Below are 10401 nucleotides of genomic sequence, written 5' to 3'. Positions count from 1 at the left end.
GATACTGGAACAGCTCAGGCTCTGTTAATCTGCCCCTTGCCAAACAAGATATTTTTTAATGCTTTTGCTCATCAATTCCTGTTTCCCTGGAGAAAAAAAAAAACTAGGGCAGGCTGCTTTTTGGGGTCCCTCAGTTGTAGTGCATGTGGGGCACATGCAGATGAGACTCCATCCACCACAGGAAGCTTTCTTAAGCCTTGGGTGACTGGCTCGTGATGAATCCAAGGTTTCTGTCGTCCCTTGCTGCATAGATGTGCGTAATGAATCTACCTCATGTAATGTGTTGCATATGAATATGTTCTGTCCCACTGAACTCAGATAAGTTGATAATCAGTACACAATGGATCTGCTTCACAGCTAACAAATTGGATAACCTAGATGAAATGGAGAAATTCCTAGAAACAAAAACCTGCCAAACTAAATCACAAAGAAATAGAAAATCTGAATAGACCAATAACTAGTAAGGAGATCAAAACAGTAAGCATCTGCATGGGTTGAAAAGAAAAGTCAAAAATGAAAAAAATTTAAATTTAAATTTAAAAATAATAATCAGAAACTTCAACAAAGGAAAGCTCTGGACCTGATGGTGTCACTGGTGAGTTCTAACAAAAATTTGGAAAAAATTAACAGTAATTATTTTCAAACTTCAAAAAAATTGAAGAGGATGGAATATTTCTAGTTTATTATAAGGCCAGAATTGCCCTGATACCAAAGACAGACAAAGATGGTACAGGAAAAGAAAACTACAGAACAATATCCTTGATGAATATTGATATAAAAATTCTCAAAAAAATGCTAGCAAACAGAATTTAATAGTAGCCAGGTGCAGTGGCTCATGTCTGTAACCCCACCACTTTGGGAAGCCAAGGAGGGAGGATCACTTGAGGCCAGAAGTTTGAGACCAGCCTGGCCAATATAGCAAGACCTCATCTCTACAAAAAGAAAAAAAATTTAATTAGCCAGGCATGGTGGTGCACGCCTGTAGTCCCACCTACTCAGGAGGCTGAGGTGGGAGGATTGCTTGAGCCTGGGAAGTCAAGGCTGCAATGAGCCATGAAAGTACCACTGCACTCCAGCCTAGGTGGTGGCGCAAGACCCTGTCTCCAAAAAGAGAAAAAAGAATTAAATAGCACATTAAATGGAATATATTCCATGACCAGATAGGATTTACTCCTGGAATGCAATGATAGTTCAATATATGCAAATTGCTCAATATAATATACTACATTAACCAAATGAAGGGGGAAAATGCATAATCATCTCAATTTTTGGAGAAAACAAAGTATCTGACAAATTCAGATGTTTCATGATTAAAAACCAACAACAACAACACAACAGGAATAGAAGGAAATTACCTCAACATAATAAGGAGTATATGGGAAAAGCCCACAGCTAATAGTTGGTGGCAGCCAAAGCAACTTTATCTTGGATACTAATTCACCATGTTCACTTCTGATTAACCCCTGGTTCCGGGAATGCTTTTGATATGATTTGGCTCTGTGTCCGCACCCAAATCTCACCTTAAATTGTAAAAACCCCCATGTGTCAAGGGTAGGACCAAGTGTAGATAACTGTATCATGGAGCAGTTTCCCCCAGGCTGTTCTTGTGATAGTGAGTCTCACAAGATCCAACAGTTTTATAAGCATCTGGCATTTCCCCTGCTTGCACTCACTCTGTCCTGCCACCCTGTGAAGAAGGTGCCTGCTTCTCCTTTGCCTTCTACCATGATTGTAATTTTCCTGATGCCTCCCCAGCAATGCAGAACTCCCCAGCAATTGCAGAAGTCAATTAAACCTCTTTCTTTTATAAATTATCCAGTCTCAGGTATTTCTTCACAGTAGCATAAGAACAGACTAATACAGCTTCTAATATTTCTACTTTATCTGCTTTTACTGTAAATCCTTCCCTAAGGCAGATTCACATGGCATTCTCACCTTTTCCTGAGGGGTTGGTTTCAATCATCCTACACATTCCTTCCCTGTAGTAGATAAGCCCTGGGTCTGGAGGGTGATGGTGCAGGGATCCACCACCTTATCTTGCTGCTGCTGGAGACACAGACATGGCTTGTGTTTGTATGGCCATATTAAATGTTTCTGGATGACTGGATTTGTCATCCTCTTTCTTCAACCTCTCAGTTTCCTCAGACTTTGGGGACAGGTTTGCACAGACCTGCTCACCACAGAACCTATCTTCAGTGGTGGAAGACTGAAAGCTTTTCCTCTAAGATCAGGAACAAAGCAAAAATGACTTCTTTCACCACTTCTATTCAGCATAGTATTAGAAGTTCTAGTCAGGACAACTAGGCAATAAAAAGAAATAAAAGGCATCCAGATTGGAAAGGAAGGTGTAAAATTACCTCTGTTTGCATACAATATGATTTTATATGTAAACCCTGCAGATTACACACACAAAAAAAAACTTAGAATAAATGAATTCAGCAAAGTAGTAGGATACAAAATCAACACACACAAAACTCAGTTGCATTTAAGGGATAAAAGACTAGAGAAATTAATTTTAAAAAATTTAATAAAAAAATTTAAATCAGTTGCACTTCTGTACACTAACAATAAATAATCCAAAAGGGAAAGTAAGAAAACAATTTCAGCCAGGCGCGGTGGCTCATGCCTGTAATCCCAGCATTTTGGGAGGCCAAGGCGGGCAGATCACGAGGTCAGGAGATCGAGACCACCCTGGCTAACACAGTGAAACCCCGTCTCTACTAAAAATACAAAACATTCGTGGTGGTGGGCACCTGTAGTCCCAGCTACTTGGGAGTCTGAGGCAGAAGAATGGCATGAAGCTGGGAGGCGGAGCTTGCAGTGAGCCGAGATCGTGCCACTGCACTCCAGCCTGGGCAACAGAGCTAGACTCTGTCTCAAAAAAAAAAAAAGGAAAAGAAAAGAAAACAATTTCATTTACAATATCATAAAAATGCTAAAATACTTAGGAATACTCTTACCCAAGGAAGTGAAAGATTTGTACTTTGAAAACTACAAAATGTTGCTGAAAGAAACAAAAGAAGGCACAAACAAATGTAAGGACTTCCTGTGTGCATGGACTACAAGACTTTATATTGTTAAGAAGCCAATACTACCCAAAGGGATCTACAGATTCAATGCCATCCCTATCAAAATCCCAATGACATTTTTTGCAGAAATAGAGAAATTATCCAAAACTAGAGAGGGGTATGAAAAAAAGAAAAAAAAAGTATTCTAAAATTTATTAGGTTTTTTTTTTTTTTTGAGACAGGATCTCACTCTGTCACCCAGACTGGAGTACAGTGGTGTGATCTGGGCTCACTGCAACCTCCACCTCCTGGGTTCAAGTGATTCTCCTGCCTCAGTCTCCTGAGTAGATGGGATTACAGGCATGTGATACCACACCCGGCTAATTTTTGTGTTTTTAGTAGAGATGGGGTTTCACCATATTGGCCAGGCTGGTCTCGAACCCCTGACCTCAAGTGATCTTCCTGCCTTAGCCTCCCAAAGTGCTGAGATTACAGGCATGAGCCACCACGCCTGTCCTAAAATTTATGTGGAATCTAAAGAGACCCCACATAGCCAAAATAATACTAAAAAAAGAAGAGCAAAGTTGGAGATCTCACACTTCCAAATTTCAAAACTTATTACAAAGCTACAGTGATCAGTGTGGTACTGGCATATTAGACAGATCTCTAAGCCAGTAGAATAGAAGAGAGAGACCAGAAATAAACCTTCATGGATATAGTCAAATAATTTTCAACAAGGGTGCCAAGTCCATTCAATAAGGAAAAACAGTGCCTTCAACAAATGGTGATAGGAAAGCTGGATATCCACATGCAGAAAAAATGAAAAGGCACCCTTACCTTACACCATATACAAAAATTAACTCAAAACGTATCAAAGACCTAAACATAAGACATGAAGCTATAAAACTCTTAGAAGAAAACATAGAGAAAAATCTTCATAACACTGAGTTTGGCAATGACTTCTTGAATATGATACTAAAAGAACAGGCAACAAGGAAAAAAATAAGTAAATTCAATTACACCAAAATTTAAAACTTCCGGCCAGGCACAGTGGCTCACGTCTGTAATCCCAGCACTTTGGGAAGCTGAGGCAAGCAGATCACTTGAGGCCAGAAGTTCGAGACCAACATGGTGAAACCCTGTCTCTACTAAAACAACAAAAATTAGCCGGGTGTGGTGGCATGTCTATAATCGCAGGTACTCGGGAGGCTGAGGCAGAAGAATTGCTTGAACCTGGGAGGTGGAGGTTGCAGTGAGCCGAGATCGTGCCACTACACTCCAGCCAGGTGACAGAGAGTGACTCTGTCTTAAAAAAAAGAAAGAAATTTAAAACTTCTTTGCATCAACAGACAAAAACAACAGAGTGAAAAGCAATCCACAGAACAAGAGAAAAATCTTTATAAATCATATATCCGATAAAGTATTAAAATCCTACAACACACTAACAGGACCAAAAAACCTCAACTCAAAAATGGGCAAATAATTTGAATAGACATTTTTCCAAATAAAATATTAAATTGCCAACAAGGACATAAAAAGATGTTTTTCACCACTAATCATTAGGGAAATGCACATCAAAAACAATGAGATGCCACTTCATACCCATTGGAAGGACTATGATGAAAAAAGCAGAGATAACAAGTATTGATGAGGAGGTGGAGAAATTGGAAAACTTGTGCACTGCTGGTAGCAATGTAAAATGTTACAGCTGCTATGGAAAACAGTATGGTAGTGCACTATGCCAATGGGTTGTCCACACTAAGTTTCGCATCAATATGGTGACCTCCTAGGAGCAGGGCACCACCAGGTTTCCCTAGTAGGAGTGAACCATCCCAGGTTGGAAATGGAGCAGGTCAAAATTCCCATGCTGATCAGTAGTGGGATTGCACCTGTGAAGAGCCACTGTACTCCAGCCTGAGCAACATAGTGAGACCTTTTCTCTTAAAATAACACAAACCAAACAAAAAAATTAAAAATAGAATTACCATATGATCCAGCAATTCCACTTCTGGGTATATACCCAAAAGAATTGAAAGTAGGGTCTTGAAGAGATATTTGCACATCCGTGTTTATAGCAGCATTATTAAAAGAGCCAAAAGGTGAAAGGATCCTAGTGTCCATCCACAGACGAATGAATAAAAGGTAGCACATACATACAATGGAATATTATTTAGCCTGAGGAAGGAAAATGTGACACACGTTACAATATGGATGAGTCTTGAAGACATTATGCTAAGTGGAATAAGCCAGTCGCAGAAAGAGAAATACTGTATTATTTCACTCATAGGAGGTACTTGGAGTAGTCAAATTCATAGAGACAGAAAGTAGAATGGTGGTTGTCAGGGGCTAGGGGAGGGAGGACTAGGGAGTAATTGTTTAATGGGTACAATGTTTCAGTATTGCAAGATGAAAAAAGTTCTGGAGATGGATGGTGGTGATGGTTGCACAACAATGTGAATGTACTTAATGCCAATGAACTATACACCTAAAATGGTTAAAATAGTAAATTTTATGTTATGTATATTTTAATGCCATGTTTAAAATAAATATTTAAAATTTATTTTAAAAGGCTGGGCACAGTGGCTCACACCTGTAATCCCAGCAACTTCAGAGGCCACGAAAGGAGGACTGCTTGAAGCCAGGAGTTTGAGACCAGCCTGGGCAACATAATTAGACACCTATCTCTACAAAAAAAACTTTAAAAATTAACCAGGTATGGTGGTGGGCATCTGTGGTTCCAGCTACTCAGGAGACTAAGGCAGCAGGAAAGAGTTGGAAGCTGCAGGAAACTGTGATTGAACCACTATACTCCAGCCTGAGCAAGAGAGCAAGACCCAGTCTCTATGAAAGAAAGAATGAATGAATGAATGTATGAATGAATGAATGAATAGCAAAGGATGACATAGTCTTCCACGCTGCACAACCAAGGGGGTTCCATTTACATAGTCTCCCTGGAGTTGGTTGACTTGGTCACCCTGAAACCGCAACTCTTCTACCTATGGCAGACATTGTTAATCAATCACAGGTCCTCCTCATCTCAGACGGCCCCCAGAATCCTTCTCCACGTGGAACCCAAGACTACCCCTGCTGATTCCTCACAGCTGATTTGTGACATGCCTAGTATTTCCCATCATTACCTCAAACAATGACCTCCTGAAAATACATCTGACGAAGAGAGCTGGGGACACAGATATAGCAGACCTGGTCATTCTTTTAATGGAAGGGGTATGCATTGTTGCACCTTACAAGCCTGTGAGCCCAAAGAGATTTCAAGTTGAATATCAAGTTGGTTTTCTTTGAGTTCATAGTGGCCCTCAATAAAGCCACGGGAATGGCAGGTGTGCCAGCGCCAATAGACCTGGATGATGCGGACAGCGTTGAGCAAACGACAGTAACGCTGGCGGACACACCACATGCGGACCCAGGACTGCAGCCTGACTGCTGCCCATTCCTGCTGCACATAGAACTCCAACACCATCCTCCGCCTCTTCGCCAGCAGCTTCTCCAGCACCTGCCTCCACCAGCACTGAATAATCCAAGCCCTGAGGGCTGCATGCAGCAGTGTGCGTCGCACCAGCGTGCCCCGCCACCAGGCCTGGATGAAAATAGCTGCAGACCTTTCTGTCATGATGATCTTCTCTTCTGGGCCTTACAAGAGAAAACAGAAACACTCAGGGTATGCCAGGAAGGGGCCCTGATCCTCTAGCAATGATGACTCCTTCCTCTAAAGTTCAGCACTGGGCAGGGCAACGGCTGAATCCAGGAGACCAGGTAGGTGTCTCCACTCTACCACCCACAGGTTAGTGGAAGTGCTCACCTCACTTGACCTCTGAGTCTCAATGTCCCCAGCTGCAAAATAGGTGTACATCTGCCCTAGCTACCTCACCCCATTTTCCATGAACCTTGCTGGCCAGTCTAGAGCAAGAACACTGTGACTTAGAGGTAAAAGAGCTGCCATCTCCCTGGGATCCATGACTCTTGCCTTCAGAGCCCTCCCACCTGCTGGAGAAGTGGTGTGCTTTGCTCCCCCTGCCCTCTTTACCCTGACTTCAGGTCAAACCCATAAGCTGCTGTGTTCCCTCCTCTTCAACAAAGTAGTAACAGATTCCTCCACCTCACACACATTGTGAACAGCTTGAACTTCAGCTATGCATGCATCAGTACAAACATGCACGCTCCACCCACTAACACACATTTTGCCTCTTGGTCCCTGCATTCCCCACAGTCCCACTTGCAGCCCGCAACTCTATGTGGTCTGAGATCACACTCTTCTGCCCCACTCTTGGCCACAATCTCCAGTCCGTATCTCAGCCAGACTCACATCTCTCTGCCTGACAAGAAAATGGGGCCAAGAGACAGTCAATCCCCGTTCATTCCAGCTCTGCATACCCTGACGTTTCACCCGTTTTTCTAGGACACCCTGATTGATGTCAGGTAACGAGGACAGGTGCCTGTTTCCCTCACTGAAGCCACTCTTTGTACAATAAATTACAGGGTCATAGATCTTTGAGTCACTCTGCTGGACCACAGGGGTCAGAGATGTCACTAGTTAAGGCTCTCTGGACCCAGCTACTCACGGACTTGCAGGTAAGGGTGTGGCCTGGTAGGGGTGAGGGTGTTGGGGGTGGAGTCGCTTCCCTCTTCTCCCCTTTGTTCCTTCCAGCTCTGTTCTATCGATATGATTTCATCACTATCTTTGATGATCATTTAAAACAGCTTGCCATCCTTCTGGAATCAGAGTGTATGGGGGGAAATAGGGAAGAAAATAAAAGGTGCTCTCCCACTGCTGGGTACCAAGTCAAACACCGTTCTCACTGTTTCTAGACAGCTTCCTGGCTTTCTCTAGGACTTCAAATGGAGGTGGGGGGTCCTGTCATGAGTAACTGTGGGGAACTTACCCTCCCCTCTCAGAAAGCTAGTGTAGTTCTGAGTGCCTCTTACAAAACATCTGATTGGGGACAGGTCGTAAAATCCCCACAGGTCTGGACTTTACTAAATTACCTATGGTTAGGGGCTAGATGGTTCCATCACCCTCCGGTCCGCACTCCTCTAATCAGGACTCCAACAGGAAGAGTGGAGGAGGGGCGGGACTTGTGATGTCATAAGGGCACCTGTGATGCAGGCACCAGGACGGCTTCTAGCATATGAGCCTCTTCTCGGGAAAACCTAGAAGACCCCAAGTACTGACCCATTGACACAAAGGTGTATAATGCTGCTCATTAAAATCTGGCTGGTATTCATTAAATGGCTTTCAGTTCCTTCAAACACTGGTATTCCAAATAACTATTAGAATGGGTTTGCTGTCTATGTACAGATATAGAAAAGTACAAGATTTAATAAGTGAAACAAATCAAGATGAAAGGCAAGGTGATCCCAATATAAACACACATTTATACACATGTGTTGTAAAGGCATTATCTTAAAGAGGGGGAATAGGAGGATGTACACAAAAACTAACAATGATATATCTGATGAGGACAGCGGAATTGGAGGGACACGACAAACTCCTTCACTGTGGCTAAGCCCCCTATGTCTAACCTATCTGCAGGTCAGTCTGTTTTTAGGCGCCTGAGAGGACAGGACACACACAGGCCAGAAAACTCCATGAGGCCCCCAGGACTAGCCTGGGCTCCATCCAAAGCTTAAATGGGTTCAAGTGCTCTCCTGTCTTCCTCTGCCCCTGAGCACCTCAAGGCCAAGATCAGATGGATTAGGGTGACCACTGCATAAGCAGTGCCCCTTTCTGCCTGATCGCAGCCTCTGAAGACCCAGCTGGACATGGTGAGGCCCTGGTCCCCCTCAGAGGCACAGCCTCTGGGGTCACTGCGGAGTGCACTGGGAATGTGTAGGGTGAGTATGGGAGAGGCCAATGTGGATCTGCAGGAGGAATGTAGGGAGGAGGAGGAGGTGCTTTGAGGATGGCGGGTGTGTCGGTTTGAAGTTAATGGAATGAGGGAGTGGGGAAGACAGCAATAAGGTGGGGATGGGGAAATAGTGGGGTACAATGTGTAGGACAGGGAAAGAGCAGGAAGCCCCTATTTGAAGATAAAGATCTTGGCCAGGCCCCCGCGAGACCTGTGTCAATTTAGTGCCTCCATCAGTCTGGCTCCAGAGTCAAGCTACTAGTAACCACATTCCTGTCCATGGTAATAGCAATGAAGTGACATTAGCCCACTTCGCAGCTGAGAAAATGGAGGTGCAGAGATCATGCCTGGCTCACCTCACCCTGTTTCATAGCTGGTCAGCTGTGGAGCTAGCATTTGGTCCCAGCTCTGCTCCACCCTGAGCCTTGGCTCTAAACCACCACATCATGCAGACCCCAGCATCTCCAAGCTTTCTCAAAGCTTCTGGTTCTCATCGTTTCTAGAAAATCCTGCTAAAAAACCTCCATCCTGAATCTTAAAAAATTAGCCAAGCAAAAGAAGCCAGACTCTGAAGAGGGCACACTGTGTGAATCCATGTGTGTGCACTGCAGCGGGGACAGCTGTCATCAATGGGGACACAGCAGTGGTTGCCCAGACTTTGGGATGGAGACTGAATGTGAACTCTGTGGGTAATAGAATGTTCTAGATATTTTTCTGCCTGTGTCACCCAGGCTGGAGTGCAGTGACACAATCATGGCTCACTGCAGCCGCAACCTCCTGGGCTCAAGCAATCCTCCAACCTCAGCCTCCAGAATAGCCACCACACCCAGCTAATTTTTGTATTTTTTGTAAAGACAAGGTTTCATTTGTGTTGCCCAGGCTGGTCTCAAACTCCTGAGTTCAAGCAATCTGTCTGTCTTGGCCTTCCAAAGTTCTGGGATTACAGGCATGAGCCACCACACCCAGCCTAGAATGTTCTGTATTTTGGTTGCAAGATGGTCACACAGGTGTATAAACTTGTCCCCCCAAAATCAATGAAATGTACATCTAAAATGGATACATGTTATACGCATATAAATTATGCTTCAATAAAAGCTGATTTAAATACCTCTATCCATCTCAGTTATGACACAGAGATCATCATACTAGGATCCAAGTGTTTGGGTGTTAGGGGAAGGATAAATGTCCCTGAACTCCAAGGGCACAGGAAAGATCCCATTACTAAAGCCCAGTGGAACAGGGGGGCTGGAGTCCAGAAAGGAGGGAGATCCAGACAGGGAAGAGGCCCAGGGGCTGGGGCCCTCGTGGATGAGGTAACCCTAGAGGCAGGGTGGGTGCTGGGCCTTGAGTGCTACTAGAACCAGCTCAGCCTCTAGCCAGTGGGCAGGGAGGAGGCACCCCAGAGGCTGAGGAGCAGAGGCAGATGCCATCCAAGGGGAGGTTGGAAAGTGCACTGTGTGAGGTGCCTGGGGCGAGCATGGTGGAGTGAGCCTCCTGGAGCCGGGGTAAGGGACGCAGCACAAGGTGCA

General features: G+C 44.2%; 1 protein-coding gene and 1 long non-coding RNA gene across 2 annotated transcripts; one reads left to right on the top strand and one right to left on the bottom strand.

Moving 5' to 3' along the window:
- Positions 1 to 6201: 6201 nt before the first annotated feature.
- IQCF5 (IQ motif containing F5) lies at positions 6202 to 8208 on the bottom strand. Its single transcript, XM_009200650.3, has 3 exons — positions 8010 to 8208; positions 7586 to 7736; positions 6202 to 6656 (listed from the first exon to the last, which is right to left on the bottom strand). Exons 2-3 carry the CDS (start codon positions 7713 to 7715, stop codon positions 6214 to 6216), a joined length of 573 nt encoding a protein of 190 aa, XP_009198914.1. The 5' UTR covers positions 7716 to 7736; positions 8010 to 8208; the 3' UTR covers positions 6202 to 6213.
- Positions 6704 to 9663, top strand: LOC110742567. The gene is made up of 3 exons (XR_002520375.2): positions 6704 to 6779; positions 7503 to 7595; positions 9376 to 9663. It is a non-coding gene; the product is annotated as an uncharacterized LOC110742567 (long non-coding RNA).
- Positions 9664 to 10401: the final 738 nt, after the last annotated feature.

Source organism: Papio anubis, chromosome 2 (assembly GCF_008728515.1).
Source record: "Papio anubis isolate 15944 chromosome 2, Panubis1.0, whole genome shotgun sequence".
Classification (NCBI taxonomy): domain Eukaryota; kingdom Metazoa; phylum Chordata; class Mammalia; order Primates; family Cercopithecidae; genus Papio; species Papio anubis.
The sequence above is the reverse complement of the archived record's forward strand: the minus strand, read 5'-3'. Positions and strand labels throughout refer to the sequence as shown.